Raw genomic sequence first — 25,001 nt, forward strand, 5'->3', positions numbered from 1 at the left:
AGTACTTGAGCACGTTTGTAGCTGGAGGACTCAACACTTTTAGAAAGTTTTAGTTTGTTCAGTATGAAAAACACCCTGTAGTACCGAGAGCGGCCACCAGAGGGAACAGCGTGCGGCAGAAGTGTCTGGTTCTGGAGTTGAAATGGCTCTAAAGCTCGGTTCTTGGTGGCGTTTGGTCAAACTATCACGGTGAGAATGTTAAATAGCGCCGGGGTCTGAGTCTTGTCAGTGAGGTGAAGTTAACCGAGCCGTTAAAGCGCCATTGTGCCCCACCGTTACTGTATTTTACTTAGCTTCGGTCGGCTAGCAGCTACTCTTTTTATGCCATATGGCTTTGTTAGCCTTTGAATGAACGATCGGAGGTTATAGATTACACGGTGACAAATGTCATTACAAACCTCAGCAGATGTAAAAAAGTTTTATGTAATAATATTAGGCATTTCCCGAAGCCAAGTCTGCTAATGGTGACCTTTGCTCCTGACCAAAATAAAGACAAACGCATGTTATATCCGAACCACAGTCCAGTTGGACTCGGGTGCCCTATATAATGCTGTATTGTGCACTATAAAGTGCACTATAGTGCAGTGAGTCTGAAGAAAATTCTCAAGAAAATCTGAAGTTGACTTTCCTAGGTACACCGGCGCATGTTAAATGACGTCATAGCGTCGCATAATAAATACGAAGCGGCCAAGTCCATTTAATTATTTTAATACTGTACATCAAAAAAACAAAACATTCAGGAATCGTTTCTTTGTTCGTGTATTATTTTCCCCTATATGATAATTTTCTATCAACAAATACATTTAAAAAATAATAATAATCAAAGTCCAGTGACAGATGACATTTGTCCTGTGTATTCCAAAAGTTAAACTGTTTTTTTTAACCGAAAATGTCTCTTAACGTTTGCCATCTTTCTAAAAAATTCTTTTGAGGTCCTATCCTCTGGCACGGAATAGACATTTCCTTTTGGCTTTATATATAAACAACAATGATGTTGATTATGGTAGTTATTTCCACCTTTATGTTGAAATATTGGAAGAGGACCATGTTGCCCCCCTTCTGAAAAGAATTGTAACCTTCACGTTGATCTCACCAAGGCTGGGGTCTGGGGGGGGGGGGGGGTTAATCATCAATTCCATCTTCCACAGCCAGTGACATCATTCACGGGGTCTGAAACACAGCCCCCTCTATGTTCAGGGGCTCTCCCCGCTACACCAGATAATCGGAGCTGAACCGGTGCTGAAACCCCCTAAAGAAAACTCAGTGTTGCTCCTTTGTCCCTGGGCACAATACCCACATGTTAAAGAAGATGCATTTTTGTTCTCTTACAAAAAATATCAAATAGTTTACTGACACTACAAACATTCTCGTAACAGTTTCTAGAGGATTCAGAAATTCTCTAGTTTGACTGGGTTTTTGTAACCATAGAAACAACATTCTTGAAGGTGTGGATTTGGCCAAATTGTGGATTTGATCTTGTCTTCTCTCATGAGGTCCCTCCGGTTTTCCAGCGCTCCCTGTCTGACGTTCCACACCACCGCCTCTTCCATGATGGGTGAGTTTGTCTGCAGCTTTACATTGAGTTTTGCTTCGTTTGACGCTCATAACAGCACCTTTGTCTCAAAAGATGATCACAATAATTAAGAATTGTGATGATTTGTTTTAGGGGTGACGATGGAGCAGTTTGAGCAGGCCAAGAACAAACTATCTCATCTAAAGAAAGAGCCAGGAAATGACGTCAAATTGAAGATCTACGCTCTCTTCAAACAGGTGGGATGTCTCTGAGGCGTCCTGGAGTCCTGCTGGACTCGCGCCTGAAGCCATTAAATCACCTGTGTCTCTGCTGCACAGGTGTCTTGTTCCTCTCCTCACTAATGATGTTTGTGTCACTTTACTGTTTCTGACTGAAGTGACACATCGTCACCGTTTCTCCCTCTGCCTGGACACAGCCTGGCACCATGCTAAAATGCTAAATTAGCATGCGCTTTGCACTCGTTCTCATGTTTGTACAGCAGCTTAGCAGACAGCTTCGACCTTGACTTGACCCGGCCGGTCAACAGGAGGTCAACGGGGAAGGAGCGGAGGCAGTCGGCCCACACAGGACTTTTCCAATTACCTTCCCTGGAGCAGGGACTCGGTTAGGCCCGCTAAAGCTAAACCCTAACCTGCTAACTTTCTTGTAAATGGGCCTCCAGGGGAGGTTCCTCCAGTGGAGACTTGCACCATTAAACAACCCAAAGCACCTGTGGCTTGGTTGTACCTGCATGCTCAGGGAGACTGACATCATTTGTACCTCACTTGCAGGCCACTCAGGGTCCCTGTGACACCCCCAAACCGAGTATGTTGGACTTTGTCAACAAGGCCAAGTGGGATTCCTGGAAGTCTCTTGGTTCTACAACTCCGGTACGGAGGCGCTCCAAAAAGCTGGGCCGACAGTTTAATGAAAAAAGGAGGGCTTCTCATTATGCGTCTGCCATATAGGAGGAAGCCCAACAACAGTACTGCGACCTGATTGGCTCCCTGCTGGCTGCAGAAGGGGGCGATTCTACGCCCGTGAGCCCTGCGGACAGCAGCTACGAGACGCTGCTGGTCAGCAGAGAAGACAACGTCACCACCATCACGCTGAACCGACCGCTCAAGAAGAACGCCATCACCAACCAGGTGTGTTTGTGTTAGACTCTGAGGAGGCGGGGCACTTTGACCTGCTTTAATGTTGATTTGGGTTTAGGTTCAGCTCAGTTTTCAACCCTCAAAAGCTTGATAATGACTATTTCTACTTCCTTTCCTCCTGGCAGATGTACAATGAGATTATTGCAGCTCTGGAGGAGGCAGCTAAAGATGAGTCTGCCATCACTGTTTTTACTGGTAAAACACACAAAAGAGACATTGAAACGTGCGTTTCCAGAAAGTGTCACATTACTGTGCATTTGTTTATGTAGAATTAACCTCTTAAAGCACGAGAGGAGAAGCAGAACCATGTAGAAAAACACAGCAGGTTTCTGAGCGACTGGGGCGGCAGTCTAACGGGGGGGGGGGCATTCTGAGTCTGTGGAGTTTTCCCAGTTTTTTGTTCTGATCTTCTGCTGTAAGGTGTGTGTGTGTGTGTGTGTGTGTGTGTGTGGTGTGTGTGTGTGTGTGTGTGTGAAAACAAGACAGCCTTTCTGGCTGCTGGGTCTGCGGGGGGGGGGGGGGGGAGGAGATGTTCGGTTTAAGAAGGGAGAGAACCGAAGAGTCGAGGGAAAGCAGGGCGAGGAGGCCATGTTCTCCTTTGTGGGGCGAGCAGACATCAACATCATTTTTATTCTGGTTCCCAACGAAGAAGCAGTTTAATTCTAGAGGAGAGAGACGAGTCGGCAGGTGGTGGTTCTGGATGTTCTGGTGTTCGGTTCCTGGCCCAAACTCGGCCTCCTAAGAGAGTTTGGAGCCGGCTCAGTGGGAAACGTGGGAATTCACACCGAACTCTTTTCCTTTGCAGGAGCAGGTGATTTTTATTGCAGTGGAAATGATCTCACCAACTTCACCAAGATTCCTGAAGATGGAATCCAGGAGATGGCCAAGAGAGGCGGCGAGCTCCTCAGGTGAGGGTTAGGGTCACTCCCAGGTGAGGGTTAGGGTCACTCCCAGGTGAGGGTTAGGGTCACTCCCAGGTTAGGGTTAGGGTCACTCCCAGGTGAGGGTTAGGGTCACTCCCAGGTGAGGGTTAGGGTCACTCCCAGGTGAGGGTTAGGGTCACTCCCAGGTTAGCGCTCGCTCACTCCCACACACGCATGTTTGGAAATGAGCCGCGCAATTGTGCCATTCGGAGTTGGTGGGACGTTTCAAAGGCAGAAGGTGTTGAGCAGAAGCAGAAAAGAGATCATGTTGATTCTGGGAATCAATTAATGACACTCATGTTGAACAATGTTAGCAGCACCATGTGACCACAACAGACGACGGCGTCATTCTTGTTTCTTTAAACATGAGTAAGAAGCAGAAATTTGGTGTTGGGAACTCTACCAGAGACCGTTCTGCTGGTTTCCCTGGACAGGAAGTACGTGAAGGCGTACATCGACTTCCCCAAGCCGCTGGTGGCCGTGGTCAACGGTCCGGCTGTAGGCATCTCCGTCACCGTGCTGGGACTGTTTGACCTGGTCTACGCCACAGACAGGGTAAGTGGACCGACCCGAGGCCCGGGCGGGCACGGCCGGACCCACTCCCGTCTAAAGCCTTCTCCTATCGTGGGCAGGCCACCTTCCACACGCCGTTCTCTCAGCTGGGACAGACCGCTGAAGGATGCTCCTCCTACACCTTCCCCAAAATCATGGGACCTGCAAAGGTACGCCCACACCTTCTGCCCTTCTGTCTCCTTCCCCCCACCTGACAACAAAGCAACCCAAAGTTTTGTATCCTGAGGCAAAGATTTTGGGGTTAGCGTTGGTTAGCATTAGCCAGAGACGCTAAATGCTGTATTTAATGGATGAAAACAGCCTCTTGTGACTGTTTCCCGTCTCCTGCAGGCCAATGAGATGCTGCTGTTCAATAAGAAGCTGACAGCCGCTCAGGCCTGTGACCTGGGCTTGGTTACCGAGGTGTTTCCTGACAGCAGCTTCCAGGCGGAGGTTTGGTCCCGACTGAAGGGCTACGGAAAGCTACCGCCCAATGTAAGCTAGCACACATGCAGCAGATTCCTGCCCACACCTACACCTGCAGCTATGCTAGTAGCTGTCCAGGTGAGCGTCACATTTCTGGTTACCATAGCAGCAGCATCATGGACGCGATGAAGCATTGACCCTCTTTAATTTAACACCATTGATCATAGAATGCTAGTCTAACATGATCACACGGGGTTCTGCTGGTTCTGCTGATTAAAAATGACAAGAATCTAGAGTAACGTTATTAAAATGATGGATCTAAAGGCTGGTGTTGGAGTTCAGGGTAAATGGAGCCGCTTTAATCAGGTGTTCAAATGAACCATTTCAAATATTGTTCCTTACCTGCCTTCTCTCAGTGTCTCTTGTTCTCCAAACGGCTGATCCGGTCCACCGAGACGGAACGACTTCATGCTGTGAACGACGCTGAAGTGGAACGTCTGGTGGAGCGCTGGACGTCGGACGAGTGTTTCAACGCCATCATGAGCTTCTTCCAGAATAAATCCAAACTGTGAGGAGACCAACAGACTCCATGAATCATGATCAGTCGCGTATCAGCTGGTTTTGATCTAGTCACTGTTTAGGTTTGAATTAACGTGTATCGATGTTGGAAATAATGTGTTGATCATTGACGTAACATTTCTTTGTAATTCCGATGCCAAGGAAATTAATTAAATAGCTCAGCAGCTCTTGTTTCCTCCTCAACCACAGCTAACGTCTGGTCCTTGGATTTTTGTTGCAAATATAACAAACTTAAGGAGCCTTAAAGATGATGAAGGTTTTTTCTATAGAGACACGGTGACGGTGCTTCTGCTTGTACTTGAACGTCTGACCCAGCAGGGGGCAGTAGCCGTTATAGGAATGAGCATGTGACGGGCACATGTGGACTGAAGCTAGGAAAGGTGAAGATTCCGTGACTGTGGGGCCATTACTCTCCAACACCATGGCCTCACCTGTGGTGGCTCACCTGTGGTGGCTCACCTGTGGTGGCTCACCTGTGGTGGCTCACCTGTGGTGGCTCACCTGTGGTGGCTCACCTGTGGTGGCTCACCTGTGGTGGCTCACCTGTTCAACGCTGCTGAACGTCCCGTCCAGGTAAACAAGTCTGATTGGTGTTGAAGGAGCGCGTGAGAGAACCACAGAGAGGAAGTTCAGGAGGAGTTCAGCGTATGTAGGACAGCCGTAGTTCAGTGGTAATGTAACAAGCTTCCCTGGAGGGGGGGGCTTCAAAGCAGAGCTAAGGCTGCCTTTGAGCCCCTGGAGGGAACTTCAATGTTTAAAGGGTCGGCTCATTTGAGGAGCCAAGGACCCAAGCAACTGACTCCACACATGAGCCTCAGATTGGTGTTCTTAAGAAGTACAGGCATCACCTTGTCTCTATTTTCCTGGGAATATAAAGCTTTCCACGGTTATTCCCAACTATCTTCAGCTGTGGTTATTGCTCATGAGAGGGTGTCTGTCCTCGGGTGACTCTGCTCCGCCTGAATCGGGCAGAGAAACGAGTGCGTTCACACATACAAATTCCACCTCAGAGGATCAAAGTTGTTCAGGGGAAGAAGCTCCAGCTCTTGGCTCCTCCCATTCAAGCACTCAACCAATCACATCGCCGCATTTCTGTGTACAGATGTAGACAAAGATGAAAAGTAGCAAACGTGTCGTCACCCAACATGACCAACTGGATGAAAATGGCTCCCAGTCGGACGTGACTGGGCTCCCAGTCGGACGTGACTGGGCTCCCAGTCATACAATTACTGGGCTTCCAGTCAGAGGTTCCTGGGCTTCCAGTCATACAGTTACTGGGCTTCCAGTCAGAGGTTCCTGGGCTCCCAGTCAGAGGTTACTGGGCTCCCAGTCAGAGGTTACTGGGCTCCCAGTCAGAGGTGACTGGGCTTCCAGTCAGAGGTTCCTGGGCTCCCAGTCAGAGGTTCCTGGGCTTCCAGTCAGAGGTTCCTGGGCTTCCAGTCGGACGGTTACTGGGCTCCCAGTCGGACGGTTACTGGCTCCCAGTCGGACGGTTACTGGGCTCCCAGTCGGACGTTACTGGGCTCCCAGTCGGACGTTACTGGGCTCCCAGTCGGACGTTACTGGGCTCCCAGTCAGACGGTTACTGGGCTCCCAGTCGGACGTTACTGGGCTCCCAGTCAGAGGTTACTGGGCTCCCAGTCAGAGGTTACTGGGCTCCCAATCAGACGGTTACTGGGCTCCCAGTCGGACGTTACTGGGCTCCCAGTCGGACGTGACTGGGCTCCCAGTCAGAGGTTACTGGTTGGTTATTCTGCTGAGGTGTATTTTACTTTTCTCTGCATTGTTCAGTAGATTATAATAACTAGACGTGAACATTAAAGGAATAAAGGTTGAATTAAAGGTTATATCAGCGTATACTTGGAGAATCCAAACGTTAGCGTGTGCAGTTTAGTGTGCATGGTCAAGTGTGGTTTCATGACCTTGTTGAGAACATGCTGTCTGTTTGCTTCCACCCACAAGAGTCCTGCTCACATTTATATTCACACCAGTTTCCTGAGCACCGCCTGATGGAATTCACCCAGATTTCAGCAGGAGGATGAAGGAGAAACTCAGACGTGTCCTCACATGACATCTTGTTTGAAAAGTTCAGGCAAAAACTGAAAACTAGCAGCTTCAGAATCACCTTGGGTGCCTTTAAACATGAATGAAATGATATGCAATAAACTGTCTCGCCCTCTTTGCTGTCTCGCTGTTACTGAACGTCTCTCGTCCTGATGTGGAACTCTGGTTAATTAGAGATCATTAGAGATCATTAGAGACCTTTGACAGGGTGAGCTGGAAGAACCTGGAGCTCCAGCTCTGCTTCCTCATTAACGTTGGTGATTGTGAAGCTCGTCACACACCAAACGGAGGTGTTGCATCCAGCCGAAGCATCAGCACTCAAACAGCTTCTACCTGAATGAGCGTTTAATAGCTCCGCCTCCATCGCTGACCTGAGAACCCGGACTCCTGCCGTTAGGGCTAGGGTTAGGGCTAGGGTTAGGGTTAGAGGGTTAGGGTTAGGGTTAGAGGGTTAGGGCTAGGGGTTAGGGTTAGGGTTAGGGTTAGGGTTAGAGGGCTAGGGTTAGGGTTAGGGTTAGAGGGCTAGGGTTAGGGTTAGGGTTAGGGTTAGAGGGCTAGGGTTAGGGCTAGGGTTAGGGTTAGGGCTAGGGTTAGGGTTAGGGGTTAGGGTTAGGGCTAGGGTTAGGGCTAGGGTTAGGGCTAGGGTTAGGGCTAGGGTTAGAGGGTTAGGGGTTAGGCTAGGGTTAGGGTTAGGGTTAGAGGGTTAGGGCTAGGGTTAGGGCTAGAGAGTTAGGGTTAGGGTTAGGCACCAGGATTCACTCATCCGAAAATGGGTAGAATGACAGTAAAGAGAGTCCGAAGGGGAGGATGGTAGTGTTGGTAAAGAAGGAGTGGAGGAGAAAAGAGGGAGAGGAGAGGAGGAGAAAAGAGGGAGGAGAGGAGAAAAGAGGGAGGAGAGGAGAAGAAAAGAGGGAGAGGAGAGGAGAAGAAAAGAGGGAGAGGAGAGGAGAGGAGAGGAGGAGAAAAGAGGGAGAGGAGAAGAAAAGAGGGAAAGGAGAGGAGGAGAAGAAAAGAGGAGAGGAGGGAAGGAGACGGGGACACGTGCAGCAGAGGGAGAATCCCAGATGTTCGTCTACTCGCCTTCACAACTTCCTGGTAACTTTGGATCGTTGAAGAATTTCTGAAGAATTCACATCTGGTGCGACACGTTTGACGGTTCGACTTTGTTACAAAGATGTTATTTCTTCTCCTCTTTGATCATCACGATACATTTCACAACTTTGTGTCAAGAAGCTGATTTAAATTCAGATTTCTGATGCAAAACATTGCAAAAATGGTTGAAATTGTGGAGTTCTGCGAGAAACTGTTGGAGCTGTGACGCAGAACTGATGTCATTTGGCCAGAGTCCTCAGACTAAACAAACAGTCATCGGGAGGAAGAGGAGGACGAGGAGGAGGAGCAGTCGTCTGGAGGAGGAGACTGGTGCGAGACACGGGGGATCCAGCCCACTCCGATAAATCCATTCAACTCAGACGCAACATTCAGCAGACAGGAAAAGAGGCTGACTCTTCTCCCCAGTCCTTCATCACTTCTCCACATTTCCAGCATCCGTCCAGCCTGAAGAGAAGGATCGTTCATCTTCATCCTCTTCATCTTTAAAAGGACTCCTCATCTTTAGAAGGACTCTTCATCTTTAGAAGGACTCTTCATCTTTCCACAGGTGAAGAAACAACTAAAATAATCTGCACTGACGCACAACGAGACTGAAAGAGGACAGACGCAGGAGACGTTTTAAAGAGCGACACCTCTGGGGGAGCCAACAGACAGGATGGCACCACTGGTCGTGCTCAGCTGGACCATCTTGCTGCTGGTCCACACCAGCGTCCCTCTGAAGTCCCGTCCCCAGGATGCTTCCTCCTGCCCAGCCTGTGCCCTGGCCCAGCTGGGGAGGAGCATCCTGGAAGAAGAGTCAGTGGTGGAACCACATCAGGAGATGGTGGAAGCAGTAAAGAGACACATCCTGAACATGCTGCATCTCCAGAACCGACCCAACATCACGCGCCCTGTCCCACGTGCTGCACTACTTAACGCTCTTCGCAAACTTCACGTTGGCCATGTGGCAGGAGACGGCAGCGTGCAGATCAGTGGAGAGCAGGAAGAGTCACAAGAGTGGGGGAGGCGAACACAAGGGGACATCAGGGGGGAGGCAGGAGGACCTGGAGGAGCAGGAGGAGCAGAAGAAAGGAGAGGAGACAAGAGGGAAGCCCAGGAAACAGCAGAGATCATCACCTTTGCTGAGACTGGTGAGTGTGTGTGTGTGTTGTGTGTGTGTGGGACAGAGATTGTGATGTCAACGATGGTGAGGAAGACGATGGTGATGATGTTGGAGGTGATAATCGTGACCATAGTAATTAAGATCTTAGCGAGTATTCTCAGTAAAGGTGTGTGTTTCCTCCAAACACACATTTTTGATCCTTTGGGGGTTTTTTGGGGGGGGGCGACTCAATCGGAGCCGAACGTAACAACACTGAGATGGCGACTTGTTAAAGGGTCTTTCATGGCCTCTACGCGGTTCGCTGCGTTGGTTTTCCGTTACGCCAGGATACCCCCAGGACGTGGGCAGGGTCTTCCTAACGAGGCGTCTGCAGCTCTAATGACGCCTAATGACACAACGTGTTGTTCATCTCTGAGGAATACGGGGGCACGGGGACCTCGCCCGGTAACTGATCCTCACCAGCATGAAGCAAAACGAGCCATCACAACTCAAAGTCCGATCAGCTCCGGCTGAAAACTGATAAAACCCTCTGGAAGAAGCTCCCCCAGGACTCTAAAAGCAGCCCTGCAGGGGCAGCATCCAGACCCTCTTCAGGGGCTGAACGCAGTCAGAGCAACAACCCAGGGGCGTCACCCCGGGTGTGCTGACCACAGCTCCACAACAGAGTAGGTCCGTTTTCAGAGGTGACGACGATGAAGATGTCAGTGACAGTCCAAACTGGCCCTTCACCGGGTTGACAATCGGGCCGAGTTCTTCAGGACTCTGAAAGAACCTGTCAGCCAACAAACAGTCGCAGACTTTGTACCAAATGTACCAAACCAGGATCCATCCACTGTGGGCCGCTGCCTATGGAAGACAGGTCCGAGTAGGCTGGAGGGAGGAGGGTCCACTAGGAACCGTCTATCAGACAGGAAGTCCCTGTTGAAAGGCAGCTCCTCCTGTTCACCAGCACCCACAGCTGCTACTGAGCGTGCACAGGGATGGGAGGGTCGCACCTCCTCCCCCGCCACCATCACTGGGTCCACGTTCTACGCAGCTGGCTGCAGGTTCTACGCCGCTCCGTGGTTGGAGGAACACCTGGAAGCTGCCAGTACCTGATCTGCTGCTTCGGCCAAACCTGGGGAGTTTGCCACCACCTTCATCCGAGCCCAGCAACAGCAGCACATCATCCATCACATCCACTGCAGAGCCTTCACCCAAAACAGGGATAGAAAGTCATTGACCCAGTCCTCCCGTGGCGGAGAAGCTGTATCTCCTGAGCAGGAGCCGTTTGAGTGCAGTGCACCTCCCAACCCAACCCCCTCCCTCATGTGGACTTCTGATCCATCAATAATACCTGTGCTGAAACCATGGAGCCGGGCCGCGCTGCCAGAACTTGGGAAGCTTCAAAGATGGTTGGACAGCTGTTGGAGCCATGGAGACACTGTCTTCTGGTGCCACGTTCAATGTGGAGTCACCAATGTGGCAGGATGAAGAATTACTCCAGATGCCGCCACATCAGGGCGGCAAACACGCCTCCCAATAACCAGCCAACACCTGCCCCAACCCAAAACCGCAGGATGAGGACAAACAGGAGAAAGACAATCTGCAGGACACCAGGACAACAGGACAACAGGACACCAGGACAGCAGGACAACAGGACAGCAGGACAACAGGGCAGCAGGGCAACAGGACAGCAGGACAGCAGGACAGCAGGGCAACAGAGCAGCAGGGCAACAGGACAGCAGGACAACAGGACAGCAGGGCAACAGGACAGGACAGCAGGACAACGGCCTCTAACAAAGCTACAATGGGTCCACAGATCTCATCCAGCATCTGTGAGATGTGCTGGAGAAACAAGTCCAATCCACCTGAAAACAGGGCTGAGATCTGCTGCGGTACCAGACACCACAGTACACCTCCAGGGTCGAGGGGAGTCCGGGCCGGAATGGGTCAGGCCCAACACCAAATCAGACAGGATAATTAAATCATCCCGTTGTTCTACTGTCCCACCTTTCTAGTGTGCACAGGCCTCTCTGGGGTTACAGTTCTACTGAAGGACCTGGTCCAGAGGTTCAGTAGGAACGCCTGGATAAAGACACACGGTGCCTGCTAACCCCAACAGAAACAGCCTGAGGTCCTGGGTGATCTGGACCAGATTTTCACTCCACTCAGCTGCCCCCCACCTGCCCCGGTCTCTGAAGCTTCTGTCTGAAACCCAGATGGGAGGAGTGCTGTAGGGATGGTGGACCTTCTGGAACGTTCTCAATCCGTGCACAAGCACCAGCTGGACAACCAGCTCTGAGGACTCCGTTTGTTCCTCTTTCATGAATAATAGACACCACAGAGCTCTTGAGATGATTCGTGTGTGTGTGTGTGTGTGTGTGTGTGTGTGAGAAACAAACAATGATGATCATCCAGCCTTTAAACCTCGCAGCTCATTAAAGTGTCAGAGAAACAGATCTAAATAGCTGTGGTAGTTTAGTTTTTAATCAATCAATTTAAAAAAAGCACGTGTAACGTTGCCATTCTAGAGTGTTTGGGTGTGAACACACACGAGACTAGAGCAGCTTACTGGTGCCGTGGATCACGCTGGGTTCTCTTCGTGTTCTCCAGCGTTCTCCCACCGTCCAACAGTCATTTGGGCTGAACCGGTGGCTTGAACAGTTGCTGGTGGTAATGGTTGGTTAGGGTTAGGGTTAGGGTTAGGTGCCCAGAGAGTAACCAGTGACGGCTGATTGCATGTTGTGCTCTCGTTCCAGGTGACTCCCCAGGCACGCTGAACTTCGTCCTGTCACAGGAAGGGGGCGCTGTCTCTCAGCTGGAGCAGGCCAACGTCTGGCTCTTCCTGCGCCTCGCGAAGACCAACAGCAGCCGAACCAAAGTCACCATCCGCCTCTTCACGCAGCGAACTCGTCCTGACAGGCCGCCGCCCTACGAAGAGACGTTTCTGGTGGAGAAGAGCGTGCACGCGCGCCGCAGTGGCTGGCACACCTTCTCGGTGCTGGCGGCAGCGCGAGCGGCGCTGCAGGAGGCGGGGGACGCGGTGTTGCGCCTGCGGGTCTCCTGCCCCCTGTGCGCCAGCGCCGGCGCCACGCTCCTCCTGGCGTCCAGCGGCCTGGAGGGGAACCAGCAGCACCAGTCCCACCGGCCCTTCCTGGTCGCCCTGGTCCAGCAGGACAGCGGCGACTGGAGGCGGCGCAAGAAGCGCGCGCTGGAGTGCGACGAGGAGGTGCAGGTGTGCTGCAAACGGCAGCTGTACATCAACTTTAAAGACATCGGCTGGAACGACTGGATCATTGCGCCATCGGGGTACCACGCCAATTACTGCGAGGGGGAGTGTCCCTCGCACGTGGCAGGCGTGGCCAGCTCCACGCTGTCCTTCCACGCCACGGTCATCAGCCACTACCGGATGAGGGGCTACAGCCCGTTTCAGAACCTGCATTCCTGCTGCATCCCGACCCGCCTGCGAGCCATGTCCATGCTGTACTACAACGAGGAGCAAAAGATCATCAAGAAGGACATTCAGAATATGGTTGTGGAGGAGTGCGGCTGCTCCTAAACCCCATCGCATCCTGTCACACTGGAGGGGGGGGGAGCTCCTCCACAGGGACCCACTGCAGCACTTTCCAGGAGAAGATATAGGAGGATAATATATTTAAGCAGGACAGAGATGTATTTATGTGGGAGACCTTTGGACCTGATGGCACGGAAATCAACATCTCAGAACTATGCAACTTGGTTCCTCCACTGTGTGTGTGTGTGTGTGTGTGTGTGTGTGTGTGTGTGTGTGTGTGTGTGTGTGTGTGTGTGTGTGTGTGTGCTGACACTTGAAAAAGACAAGGTTTTCTTTGCTGGAAACTAGCATCGTTATGTTGCTATGGCGACCTTGCTTTAATGTGATGGTTTAATGATTTTTCTCTTCTTAAAGAGTGTTTGTTCTGAACGGGACGTGTGTTTGTGAGGTTGCAGCTCCGTTGGGTGGGAAGAGGCAGGAAGTTGTGGATCACCTGTCCGGTTGGCTGAGATCAGTCTGGGTTAGCGGAGAGGTTGGATCCGGTACCGGGTCAGATCCAGTCCTGAGTCATTGTGGGTCAGTGGAACCCGGCAACCTGCTTCATGTTCAGCTGGTAATCAGGTGATGAACATCAGAAAGATGTGATTCCTTTGAATATTCATGTTTAGAAGTTTTATCGCCCAAAGTTCTTGTGTCAAACTTTGAGGGAAGAAACTCTGATGTGATTGAGAAAAAACCCATTTTCCAGTATTTAAGTACACCAAAGACACAAACACAAAAAGATTATTTAGGGTATTTATCAAACCTCTGGTATTCATTTTTTATTGTGACTTTTATTTATTTCAATGTTCTCTTGTCCCTTGTAATTAACAATATTTCTCAGTATGCTTTAAATTAGCCTAATGTCATCAGAAGAGAAACTAAACATCTTTCAGGGTTAGGGTTCAGGTTTGGTTTTTGACATTTAAAAAAGTCATAAAGACAAGAAAAGCTGGGAAAAAATAAAATCTTGTGGTTTTCAAATCTAATTTATTTGATTCATTTTCTCTACTGTTAAATTTTAGGGTCCTTCAACGTTTTGTCTGTTTGTCCAGTTTATTGATTCAGCATCAATAAAACTTGTGAGTGAACCTTAAAAGTGCTGTTTCCCTTCTTCACTTTATTTAGGAGCAGCAAGAAGAAACGTCACAACTTTAAAATGGCGCAACTGTTGCTTCTCTTTGAACTTTATGGTACAGATCTGATGTGGGCGGAGCCTCGGAGGGCTGGTAGCCGAACCCTCAACGATCCAGTCCGACTCCAGTAGAAAAAGTTACTTCCATCAGTCTGTCCAGTCAGAACTGGCGCTGATTTTACCCGCCGTCGCCATGAAACACAGATTTCCTCAGCAGGTCAGGTCAAAGGTCACTGAAAAGGATTTAATCATGATTGTTGATGGCCAAGAATAAAGTTTGCAGCTTTTCCATTACTGAGCAGCTTTGCTGGGAAGGTTGCAGCTGCTTCTGACTGGGAACAGCATCAGCAGCCACTGAGTGTGTGTGTGTCTGAGTGTGTGTGTGTGTGTGTGTGCGTGTGTGTGTGTGCTGACATATACATTGGTCAGATGGTCTGTCTAGACTCTAAACAGTTGTATTCATCATGTGATTGATCAGAGCGCTGACACACGTTTACACCAGGTCGACATCCAAGTCGTTAACGCTCTCTCACACACACACACACACACACACACACACACACACACACACACACACACACACACACACACAGGCATCTCAGCCTGCCCACACATCACATCATTATGCACACAGACGGCCAGACAAACATTATGACCCGCTAAAACACACGCAGACACGCACACGTGTGACCATGAGTAATTGTCTGAATCACGCTGAGAAACTGTCTGATGTTTATGCTCAACTCAAACTCAAGTTAAGATCAAACTTTTCCTGTAACTTCAAGACGCAACGGCAGAGCCGACACACGTGGCAAACATGCAACTCGCGGTGGTCTGATCCGGCCCAGCGGGGGGGACGGGGGCGGAGCCACTCAGGAGTCGGGAGCATTCCCAAACCAACACGCAGCATTCGGATTAAACATCTCGCGTTGTGACGCCGAACCACATCTGCTGTCCAGGATGGAACCAAAGACCTTCTGGCTGCTACCACCCGAGGAGGGGTTCTGTGACCAAGTACCAACCGATCATTCGGAGCCGTTTCAGTCCCCCGTGATGACATCACAGAACAAAGTTAGTACAAGACAAAATGACTTTGTCCTCAAATGGCCAAATGAGGTCGGACATAAGAAAGAAACACATTTTTATTTGGTTTATGTAAACTAGCCGCTCACTTAACAAGTTCAGTTCAGATCAACACAGTGTAGATAAATTGTGCATCAAGGTTCCCGAAGGTTCAGGCCCGTCTCGGTGCTGATGACATTAACAGCTGCCCAGACGGGCCGGCGCTCGCCAGGGCCTGAAAACGGGGATTTGTGCTCCCGTCGGGAACTTCGCTCACATCACAAACAACAAGACGGGAGCGAGCACCAGCTCCGTGAGAACCAGCAACCAGGAAGCTTTCATGGCATCAATCATTCAATATTTTCTCCGGTTGACGGCCTCAACTTCAGACAAATTAGTGCACGTTTGTGAATCTTTAATCCAGCAATGAACGTGCACGAGGCCAGAGGGAGGGATGAATCACACGTCTCTCCATTTTCATACAGGTCTGGAAAACAGATCAGAACTGACAGTCGGCACAGACACAACACACACACACACCACACACACACACACACACACCCCCACACACACACCCCACACACACACACACACACCACACACACACAACACACCACACACACACACACACCCACACACACACCCCCCACACACACACACCCCCACACACACACACACACACCTACACACACACACACAACACACACACACACACACACACCCACACACACACCCCCACACACACCCCCCACACACACCCCCCCACACACACACCCCCACACCCCCACACACACACCACCCCCACACACACACACACACACCTACACACACACACACACACAACACACACACACACCCACACACACACCCCCACACACACCCCCCACACACACACACCCCCCCACACACACACACCCCCACACCCCCACACACACACACCCACACACACACACACGATCCCTGCTCAGTCTTCTCCTGGCGTCCTGGTGTCATCACACCAGCAACGTTGGGTTTGAAAAGCCTTTTGAACACGTCCATCATCTCCTGCTGCTGCTGAATGGGTCAGCACATCCCAGACTCACAGGAACTTTGCGTTGCCGCGTCGACACACATGAAGGAAGAAGGACCAAAGGATCAAAGCTTAGAGCAGCTGAAGGCATGAAGGCTCTGCTTGTTCGCAGTCAGTCCAGCTTTTTTACATCTTAGGCAACTGGCCACAAATAAACCCTCAATGAGCCACTTGAATATGCGGTAGTAAAGGTCTGTGAAGGTTCTTGGTCCTCCAGGTCCTGGAAATTCTGGTGGTTGAATCCCAGCAACTGGACTGTTGGAGTTCCATGAGGACGTTTCACCTCCGTCCAGGAGGCCTCATCAGTTCCAGCTGACTGTTGGGGACTTCCAGGTTCTTCTGCTCCTCAGGAGCCACGAACACCTTTGGAGCTTCAGTCACCTGGTGGTTGGTGGCTCCGCCCCTCATTAATAATGGGGCTGGTTAGTGGCCATGTGTGAACGGCCTCCTCTCCTCCGGGGAAGGTTTTTCAATATTGTGTTGTCAAGAGGGGACAGGTGATGTCTCAGAGCCCCACCTCTGGTTAATGATGGTCATTTAAACGTCTCAGTGGCTCCTGAAGAACCTGGAAGTCCCCAAGAGTCAGCTGGAACTGATGAGGCCTCCTGGATGAGAGGTGGAACGTCCTCATGGAACCCAAACAGTCCAGCTGCTGGGATTCAACTACCAGAAAGTTTGAATGAAAATCAAATCAAAGAGACTCCTCCCACGTCAGTGTTGCTGTGAGGTTGTGCGTGTTGATGCTGCACGCGAGGCCGTCCTGCTTCAGCATCAGCGTGAAGGATTCGTGACCATCAGCCAGCAGCAGCCTCCCAAACGCCACCGCTTTCATGGGAAACTCCAGATGTGGAGTTAATGTCGGTGACATCATAGAAGCTCATCATCTCAGAGACAAACATCTGAACTGTCTGCTCAATCCATCTCACAGCACAGCAAGGACAACATATCAGTGCGGCAGGTCGCCATGGCAACCCACAGTACACATCCTGTCTGGGCTCGTGGAGACGGGCGTGTCCGTGCACGCCGGCCTCGGGTGCGTTGAGGTCAACATGTGTTACAGAGGATTCATCTCTAACGAGGTTTAAACCAGGGAGCAAAGCCTGAACCCAAGTTTGGGTCATTTCATCGTGTCACATTCGCAACATTCCATCCTAAAGTCATGACACGATTGTGATAAACAACATTAACGACCAACAATGTTTGACCTTTGACCTGCAGCCAATCAGAAGCTCAGATGAAAGCATCCTTTGATCCCAGAGCCAAACTCTGCTCTCCTCCACCAGCAGCAGCAGTTTACCTTATGTTAACCAGTCATTAATGACACCAGTGTCATTAATAACACCATTAATTAATAACACCATTCATTAATAACACCATTAATTAATAACACCATTCATTAATAACACCAGTGTCATTAATAACACCATTCATTAATAACACCAGTCATTAATAACACCAGTCATTAATAACACCAGTGTCATTAATAACACCAGTCATTAATAACACCAGTCATTAACAACACCAGTGTCATTAATAACACCAGTGTCATTAATGACACCAGTCATTAATAACACCAGTCATTAATAACACCAGTGTCATTAATGACACATTAATAACACTTAGATCACCATGGTGATTCTCTGCCTGTCAGCTGATACCAGCAATAAATTACCAGCAAACACAATAAACGGTGCAACACGTCCCCCCAAAGTCTAATGGAACCCTTCACAATAAAAGCATGACCACGGCAATGTGATACCAAACATCTGTCATATAAAACAGTCTGTGTTCAACATCAGGCTGCAGATTCCAACACACACACACACACACACACTCGCACACACACACACACACACACACACTCACACACACACACGCTCCAGATGTTGGGGAATAGGAGACTCTAAAGGAGCCCGAGAGTTACGTACATCCGAATTTCTCGCAGTGTAGAACAGCGGCAGCCAGCTGGTGACAACAGAAGGAGAGAATCACTGTGGAACAAACACAGACACTTCGTGCCCACATGGCTAAAAGTGCTCGTGATACGACTGAAGTCCCAGATATCATCAACCCCCCGCTGAGCCCAGAGGTGATGGCTGGGGGGGTTGCTTGGGGCCTCGAGCCAAAAGGGGCCCGAGCTCAGGCCGTTTTACACAAATGTCAGCTGCTGTAGAACGTTCGCCTCCCCAGAACATTCGCCTCCCCCTCCTCCCCCCTCTCTGCCCAGCCACCCATCAGCAGGACCCCCCCCCCCCATGAGCCTGGTCCTGCTCAAGGCTTCGGAGCGTTCGCCAGACTAAGACCGTCAAAGCTTTCATTTCTCTTTATGACACATTTTGACGTACAGGAACTAGAAACAGCACAAACTCGTCACACACTCACACACTTTTATGGATTCACACAATAAAGTACGTGGAAAACGAGTCGGCGTTGGAGGTCATTTTAATTCCATTTTTTGGGTGAAGGCGGGGGTTCCGTCCACTCGCCTGCTCCATTGGTTTATTTTGTTTGTTTGAGTATAGAAACGCTCACAGGAGTGTTTATAAAGGCGTATAGAAAAATAGTTGTAAAAGAAAAAAGATTAGCATTTTTTCGTGTGGTAAATTGTACTTTTTACAGTTTTAGTTAGCAATCACAGACTTATTTCACACCACTAATTAAAATCTGAGATCTAAGAGTTATACTGATGTAAACAGTGACAAAAATGGAAATGCTGCTAAAACTGGAAGTCCATCATGTAAAGATGCTCTGGGCGACATTATTGTAGCACAGGGGTTAAAGGCTTCATCAGAAAAACTACAAAATATTGTGTTGAAGGTCCAAATCATGTAATTCACCTGATCAGATTAAACTGGAAACTAACCAAAACTTGATGTGTTGAACAGTTGTTCCATCACATCAGGACGCCACATTCTGGGCCACCACTTTTGATGCCAGGAGTGATTTAATGGCATCATCGGTGTATGACAGGGTGTTTCGCAACACCTGCACGGTATGCTGACCAATCAGAGGAGGGGGCGTGGCCTCAGGTGGTTCAAAGCTGCTGTAGTGGACCGCCGGACCTGAGTTAGAAAGAACAGTGTGTGAGTACTGAAACACAAGAAATCATCACAAACTAAATGTTAGAGTGTGTGTGTGTGTGTGTGTGTGTGTGTGTGTGTCCGACCTGGAACACGGATTAATCCAGCTGTCGGATGTTTCATCTCCAGGATCAAGTTGTTGTGTTTTACCTGAAAACAGACCATCATCGAATAAATCTTGCCCTCCCTCTGTATTTATTTGTAAAACACACAAACACACACAAACACACAAACACACACACACACAAACACACACACACACACAAACACACACACACAAGTCTTTGTAATTTCTGAGTCCAGCAGCTGGACAATAACGAAGTTCAGGTGACTTGGAGAACTTTTTGGATTAATGGATTAATGGATGGATGGACGGATGATGGATGGATGGATGATGGCTGGATGGATGGACGGATGGATAATGGATGGATGGATGGATGATGTATGGATGGATGATGGATGATGGATGATGATGGATGGATGGATGATGGATGGATGATGGATGGATGGATGGATGGATGGATGGATGATGGATGGATGATGGATGGATGGATGGATGGATGGATGGATGATGGATGATGATGGACGGATGGATGATGGATGGATGATGGATGAATGGATGGATGATGGATGGATGTTTGGAGCAGACAGGGTTTAATATGGTTGAAACGAGAGTGAAGCCCATGTCCCTCGGCCCTGTGACATCAGCGATGGGTGAGGAGGGAACGGTTCGTACCCGTCCGGCTAAACTGGGGACGCTCACAATGAAATCATTAATATTCCAGTGCTGTTCTGAACACGCTCACCTGACCTCAGTCAGGAAGTCATGACTTCAGTCGCTGGAGTCAATAACATTTAGCAAAATGAGTAAATCTATAAAAGGTAGAGAAAAAGGCCACAGATGGCAGCAGAGCAGCAGCTACAGCAGCAGCAGCTACAGTAGCAGCAGCTACAGCAGCAGCTACAGCAGCAGCTACAGTAGCTTCAGCAGCAGCAGCTTCAGCAGCAGCTACAGCAGCAGCAGCTACAGTAGCTTCAGCAGCAGCAGCTACAGTAGGAGCAGCAGCAGCAGCTACAGTAGCTTCAGCAGCAGCAGCTACAGCAGCAGCAGCTACAGCAGCTTCAGCAGCAGCAGCTTCAGCAGCAGCAGCTACAGCAGCAGCAGCTACAGTAGCAGCTACAGCAGCAGCTACAGCAGCTTCAGCAGCAGCAGTGGTAATAGCTGACAAGAGCTAGCGTTAGCTATGACAGCTGTAGTGTTTCTGCCTCAGCCACTGGAATCTGCTGTCCATCCCATGGAAGACGCGTGTCTCACCTGTGTATCACAGAAGACTTCCTGGATGCTGTTGATTGGTCCAACAGGAACACCTGAGCCCTCAAAGAACCTGAGCCACTCAGAAGTCGTGTGCTGTCGAAATCTGGCAGAAAACACAACTTTGAAATGGTCACTACAGCACCAGGTGACTCTGTGAGTGCACCTGTGTGTGTGTGTTCCTGTGTGTGTACCTGTGTGTGTGTGTGTGTGTGTACCTGTGTGTGCACCTGTGTGTGTGTGTGTACCTGTGTGTGTGTACCCGTGTGTGTACCTATGTGTGTGTACCTGTGTGACAGCGTCTCTATCAGCTGTTTGCGGTTTTGGACTCTTAGTTTGTTGGTTCTGTATCTGGGCTCCTCTGTGAGCTCCCTCAGTTGTAGAACCTGCAAACAGTTTCAGGTTTTAGCCTCAGTGATTTAAACCTAATTAAAGTCAGAGCCGACGCCCCCTGAAGTCACTCTTAATTAAGACAGAAGGTGATGATTACCTGACACACTTTGACAAACTGTTTGTCGTTGCCCGCGGCGACGACCACGTGTCCGTCTTTGGTTGTGAAGGCCTGGAACAGAAACATTCAGAGTTTGGAGTGAACACAGAAAGATCTGAAGGTCTCCAACTACAGCCTGGTGGTGTGGACACGCGTCTCCGCTGTGGACGCGTGTCTCGCACGTGTCTCGTCCACGCGTCACACGTCTCCGCTCCTTACAGCAGCAGCAGGTGCAGCAGTGCTGTCCACCTGAGGACCATCACCTGATAGGGGACAATGCTTTCGTGGGCCGTCCCCCATCGTCTGGCCTCCCACCCACAGTTCAGGTAGTTCGCAGCGATGTGGCTGAGACAGGAAACCTGAGCCGACAGGAGGTTGCAGTCGATGTGACTTCCTGTCCCGGTCCTGTGTCGCTGCAGCAGAGCGGCCATGACGGCGCCGTGAGCGTACAGTCCTGCTGCCAGGTCGGTCATGGCCACTCCTGGACGCACTGGTTCCCCCCCTGGAACAAGAGCCACAGGAGGACGGGTGATGATCCCAAAACCTTTAATGTATTTATGCTCTTGCATCAGAGTGGGAGGGGCCTGGGTGGGAGGGGCCTGAGTGGGAGGGGCCTCACCCCCACCTCAACACTCCTGTCCTATACTGGGTTCCACTCCTCTAGGACGCTCACCTGTCCTATACTGGGTTCCACTCCTCTAGGACGCTCACCTGTCCTATACTGGGTTCCACTCCTCTAGGACGCTCACCTGTCCTATACTGGGTTCCACTCCTCTAGGACGCTCACCTGTCCTATACTGGGTTCCACTCCTCTAGGACGCTCACCTGTCCTATACTGGGTTCCACTCCTCTAGGACACACACCTGTCCTATACTGGGTTCCACTCCTCTAGGACACTCACCTGTCCTATACTGGGTTCCACTCCTCTAGGACACACACCTGTCCTATACTGGGTTCCACTCCTCTAGGACACACACCTGTCCTATACTGGGTTCCACTCCTCTAGGACGCTCACCTGTCCTATACTGGGTTCCACTCCTCTAGGACGCTCACCTGTCCTATACTGGGTTCCACTCCTCTAGGACGCTCACCTGTCCTATACTGGGTTCCACTCCTCTAGGACGCTCACCTGTCCTATACTGGGTTCCACTCCTCTAGGACACTCACCTGTCCTATACTGGGTTCCACTCCTCTAGGACACTCACCTGTCCTATACTGGGTTCCACTCCTCTAGGACACTCCCCTGTCCTATACTGGGTTCCACTCCTCTAGGACGCTCACCTGTCCTATACTGGGTTCCACTCCTCTAGGACACTCACCTGTCCTATACTGGGTTCCACTCCTCTAGGACACTCCCCTGTCCTATACTGGGTTCCACTCCTCTAGGACGCTCACCTGTCCTATACTGGGTTCCACTCCTCTAGGACACTCACCTGTCCTATACTGGGTTCCACTCCTCTAGGACACTCCCCTGTCCTATACTGGGTTCCACTCCTCTAGGACACACACACTGTCCTATACTGGGTTCCACTCCTCTAGGACACTCACCTGTCCTATACTGGGTTCCACTCCTCTAGGACGCTCACCTGTCCTATACTGGGTTCCACTCCTCTAGGACGCTCACCTGTCCTATACTGGGTTCCACTCCTCTAGGACACTCACCTGTCCTATACTGGGTTCCACTCCTCTAGGACACTCACCTGTCCTATACTGGGTTCCACTCCTCTAGGACGCTCACCTGTCCTATACTGGGTTCCACTCCTCTAGGACGCTCACCTGTCCTATACTGGGTTCCACTCCTCTAGGACACTCACCTGTCCTATACTGGGTTCCACTCCTCTAGGACACTCCCCTGTCCTATACTGGGTTCCACTCCTCTAGGACACTCCTGTCCTATACTGGGTTCCACTCCTCTAGGACGCTCACCTGTCCTATATGGGTTCCACTCCTCTAGGACGCTCACCTGTCCTATACTGGGTTCCACTCCTCTAGGACACTCACCTGTCCTATACTGGGTTCCACTCCTCTAGGACACTCACCTGTCCTATACTGGGTTCCACTCCTCTAGGACACTCACCTGTCCCTACTGGGTTCCACCAGTAGACTTGAAGCACAAACTAGACCAGAACAGGTCCAGAACAGGTCCAGAACAACCCACCTCTGGTCCAGTTATGTGCATCATCCCTGACATGGCCGAGGCGATGGAGTCGTAGCCTGGAGTCTGAGACCGTGGCCCCGACTGGCCATAACCTGCACACACACACACACACGCACACACACCGCACACACACACACACACGCACACACCCACACACACACACACACACACAAAATGGTCAAACTGGGAGGAGACACTAATGGAAATTAAAATTTGGAACTAAAACAGTCAAAAGTGGAAACGGGAACATAGATCTAGAGCATCTAGAACAGACCTTTACCAGTGTTATTGCAATAGTATTATATTACTAGTGTTCTTAGTAGTGAGGAAAACTCCCTCTGTACCCGTCTGACCCTCACCTGTCTGACCCTCACCCGTCTGACCCTCACCTGTCTGACCCTCACCCGTCTGACCCTCACCTGTCTAACCCTCACCTGTCTGACCCTCACCTGTCTGACCCTCACCTGTCTGACCCCTCACCTGTCTGACCCTCACCTGTCTGACCCCTCACCTGTCTGGCCCTCACCTGTCTGACCCCTCACCCGTCTGACCCTCACCTGTCTGACCCTCACCTGTCTGATCCTCACCCATCTGACCCTCACCCGTCTGACCCTCACCCGTCTGACCCTCACCTGTCTGACCCCTCACCTGTCTGACCCTCACCTGTCTGACCCCCACCTGTCTGACCCCCACCTGTCTGACCCCTCACCTGTCTGACCCTCACCTGTCTGACCCCCACCTGTCTGACCCCCACCTGTCTGACCCTCACCTGTCTGACCCCTCACCGGTCTGACCCTCACCTGTCTGACCCTCACCTGTCTGACCCTCACCCGTCTGACCCTCACCCGTCTGACCCTCACCTGTCTGACCCTCACCTGTCTGACCCTCACCTGTCTGACCCTCACCTGTCTGACCCTCACCTGTCTGACCCCTCACCTGTCTGACCCTCACCTGTCTGACCCCTCACCTGTCTGGCCCTCACCTGTCTGACCCTCACCCGTCTGACCCTCACCTGTCTGACCCTCACCTGTCTGATCCTCACCTGTCTGACCCTCACCCATCTGACCCTCACCCGTCTGACCCTCACCTGTCTGACCCCTCACCTGTCTGACCCTCACCTGTCTGACCCCCACCTGTCTGACCCCCACCTGTCTGACCCCTCACCTGTCTGACCCTCACCTGTCTGACCCCCACCTGTCTGACCCCCACCTGTCTGACCCTCACCTGTCTGACCCCTCACCGGTCTGACCCTCACCTGTCTGACCCTCACCTGTCTGACCCTCACCCGTCTGACCCCTCACCCGTCTGACCCCTCACCTGTCTGACCCTCACCCGTCTGACCCTCACCTGTCTGGCCCTCACCTGTCTGTCCCCCACCTGTCTGACCCTGCATCAACGTGAGGAGGTTTTGGGATGTGGAGACATTTTGTCGGGCTCTCAAAACATCATGGGTGTGTTTGGTTTGGCTGAAGGTCAGGGGAAGGTCAGGCTGATCTCAGGGTAACAAACAGGGCTGGAGATCTTTCCACAGGGGTGAGAGCCAACGTCCTTCCACCCTCCAACCAGGTAAAAGTCCTCCCAACAATGGCGTTACTACCAGCACGTGACTGCACCTGTGCGAGGGAGCAGAAGCTGTTCGTGCTGTTTGATTGACCTCTAGTGGATCAGACGGGAAACTGCAGGACGGAGACCTTTCCCGATTATATCGCAGAAAAGAATCGATCCTGGGCA

At 50.8% G+C, this 25,001-nt stretch overlaps 3 protein-coding genes and 3 long non-coding RNA genes across 15 annotated transcripts in view; 3 read left to right on the forward strand and 3 right to left on the reverse strand.

Annotated features, from left to right (window-relative positions):
- The first annotated feature begins 38 nt into the window (after positions 1–38).
- Positions 39–5,338, forward strand: eci2 (enoyl-CoA delta isomerase 2). 3 transcript variants are annotated; one of them, XM_057012773.1, is made up of 11 exons: positions 39–189; positions 1,494–1,555; positions 1,667–1,770; positions 2,305–2,403; positions 2,482–2,661; positions 2,796–2,865; positions 3,476–3,578; positions 4,028–4,148; positions 4,226–4,315; positions 4,497–4,640; positions 4,988–5,338. In XM_057012773.1, exons 1-11 carry the CDS (start codon positions 143–145, stop codon positions 5,141–5,143), a joined length of 1,176 nt encoding a protein of 391 aa, XP_056868753.1. In that variant the 5' UTR covers positions 39–142; the 3' UTR covers positions 5,144–5,338. The 3 variants fall into 3 exon arrangements, with proteins under 3 accessions (XP_056868753.1, XP_056868754.1, XP_056868755.1); XM_057012774.1 differs by having other exon boundaries at positions 84–189; positions 1,512–1,555; XM_057012775.1 differs by having other exon boundaries at positions 118–189; positions 1,429–1,555.
- LOC130513762 (uncharacterized) lies at positions 2,899–4,137 on the reverse strand. Of its 2 annotated transcripts, none has more exons than XR_008946823.1 (2): positions 4,004–4,137; positions 2,899–3,867 (listed from the first exon to the last, which is right to left on the reverse strand). It is a non-coding gene; the product is annotated as an uncharacterized LOC130513762 (long non-coding RNA). The 2 variants fall into 2 exon arrangements; XR_008946824.1 differs by having other exon boundaries at positions 3,997–4,132.
- LOC130513761 (uncharacterized) lies at positions 5,191–6,317 on the reverse strand. Its single transcript, XR_008946822.1, has 2 exons — positions 5,680–6,317; positions 5,191–5,581 (listed from the first exon to the last, which is right to left on the reverse strand). It is a non-coding gene; the product is annotated as an uncharacterized LOC130513761 (long non-coding RNA).
- Positions 6,203–7,331, forward strand: LOC130513760 (uncharacterized). 5 transcript variants are annotated; one of them, XR_008946819.1, is made up of 3 exons: positions 6,203–6,330; positions 6,398–6,442; positions 6,531–7,331. It is a non-coding gene; the product is annotated as an uncharacterized LOC130513760 (long non-coding RNA). The 5 variants fall into 5 exon arrangements; XR_008946821.1 differs by having other exon boundaries at positions 6,553–7,331; XR_008946820.1 differs by lacking the exon at positions 6,398–6,442 and having other exon boundaries at positions 6,269–6,397.
- A 1,188-nt stretch (positions 7,332–8,519) lies between these two features.
- On the forward strand, positions 8,520–14,063 carry inhbaa (inhibin subunit beta Aa). The gene is made up of 2 exons (XM_057013410.1): positions 8,520–9,457; positions 12,171–14,063. Exons 1-2 carry the CDS (start codon positions 8,983–8,985, stop codon positions 12,968–12,970), a joined length of 1,275 nt encoding a protein of 424 aa, XP_056869390.1. The 5' UTR covers positions 8,520–8,982; the 3' UTR covers positions 12,971–14,063.
- A 4,591-nt stretch (positions 14,064–18,654) lies between these two features.
- Positions 18,655–25,001, reverse strand: part of sugct (succinyl-CoA:glutarate-CoA transferase) — a 9,926-nt gene continuing 3,579 nt past the window's right edge. For 2 of the 3 annotated variants that reach the window (XM_057012632.1, XM_057012630.1), the window contains exons 7-13: positions 23,270–23,362; positions 21,376–21,614; positions 21,113–21,184; positions 20,911–21,008; positions 20,626–20,728; positions 19,397–19,460; positions 18,655–19,292 (exon numbers count right to left, since the gene is read on the reverse strand). In XM_057012632.1, coding sequence (XP_056868612.1) covers positions 19,129–19,292; positions 19,397–19,460; positions 20,626–20,728; positions 20,911–21,008; positions 21,113–21,184; positions 21,376–21,614; positions 23,270–23,362 — 833 coding nt within the window. In that variant the 3' untranslated portion in view covers positions 18,655–19,128. Of the gene's footprint in view, positions 19,293–19,396; positions 19,461–20,625; positions 20,729–20,910; positions 21,009–21,112; positions 21,185–21,375; positions 21,615–23,260; positions 23,363–25,001 lie in introns of all 3 variants that reach the window. The other variant, XM_057012631.1, reaches the window with a different exon arrangement.

This window comes from Takifugu flavidus, chromosome 17 (assembly GCF_003711565.1).
Source record: "Takifugu flavidus isolate HTHZ2018 chromosome 17, ASM371156v2, whole genome shotgun sequence".
Taxonomy (NCBI): domain Eukaryota; kingdom Metazoa; phylum Chordata; class Actinopteri; order Tetraodontiformes; family Tetraodontidae; genus Takifugu; species Takifugu flavidus.

Excerpts from the sequence above, each read along its gene's own strand:
- eci2 (XM_057012773.1), top strand. The coding sequence starts at position 143 with ATGGCTCTAAAGCTCGGTTCTTGGTGGCGTTTGGTCAAACTATCACG. Across the intron at positions 2,404-2,481 it reads CTCTTGGTTCTACAACTCCG|GAGGAAGCCCAACAACAGTA; the intron begins GTACGGAGGCGC and ends TCTGCCATATAG. Across the intron at positions 2,866-3,475 it reads TGCCATCACTGTTTTTACTG|GAGCAGGTGATTTTTATTGC; the intron begins GTAAAACACACA and ends TTTCCTTTGCAG.
- inhbaa (XM_057013410.1), top strand. The coding sequence starts at position 8,983 with ATGGCACCACTGGTCGTGCTCAGCTGGACCATCTTGCTGCTGGTCCAC. Across the intron at positions 9,458-12,170 it reads CATCACCTTTGCTGAGACTG|GTGACTCCCCAGGCACGCTG; the intron begins GTGAGTGTGTGT and ends CTCTCGTTCCAG.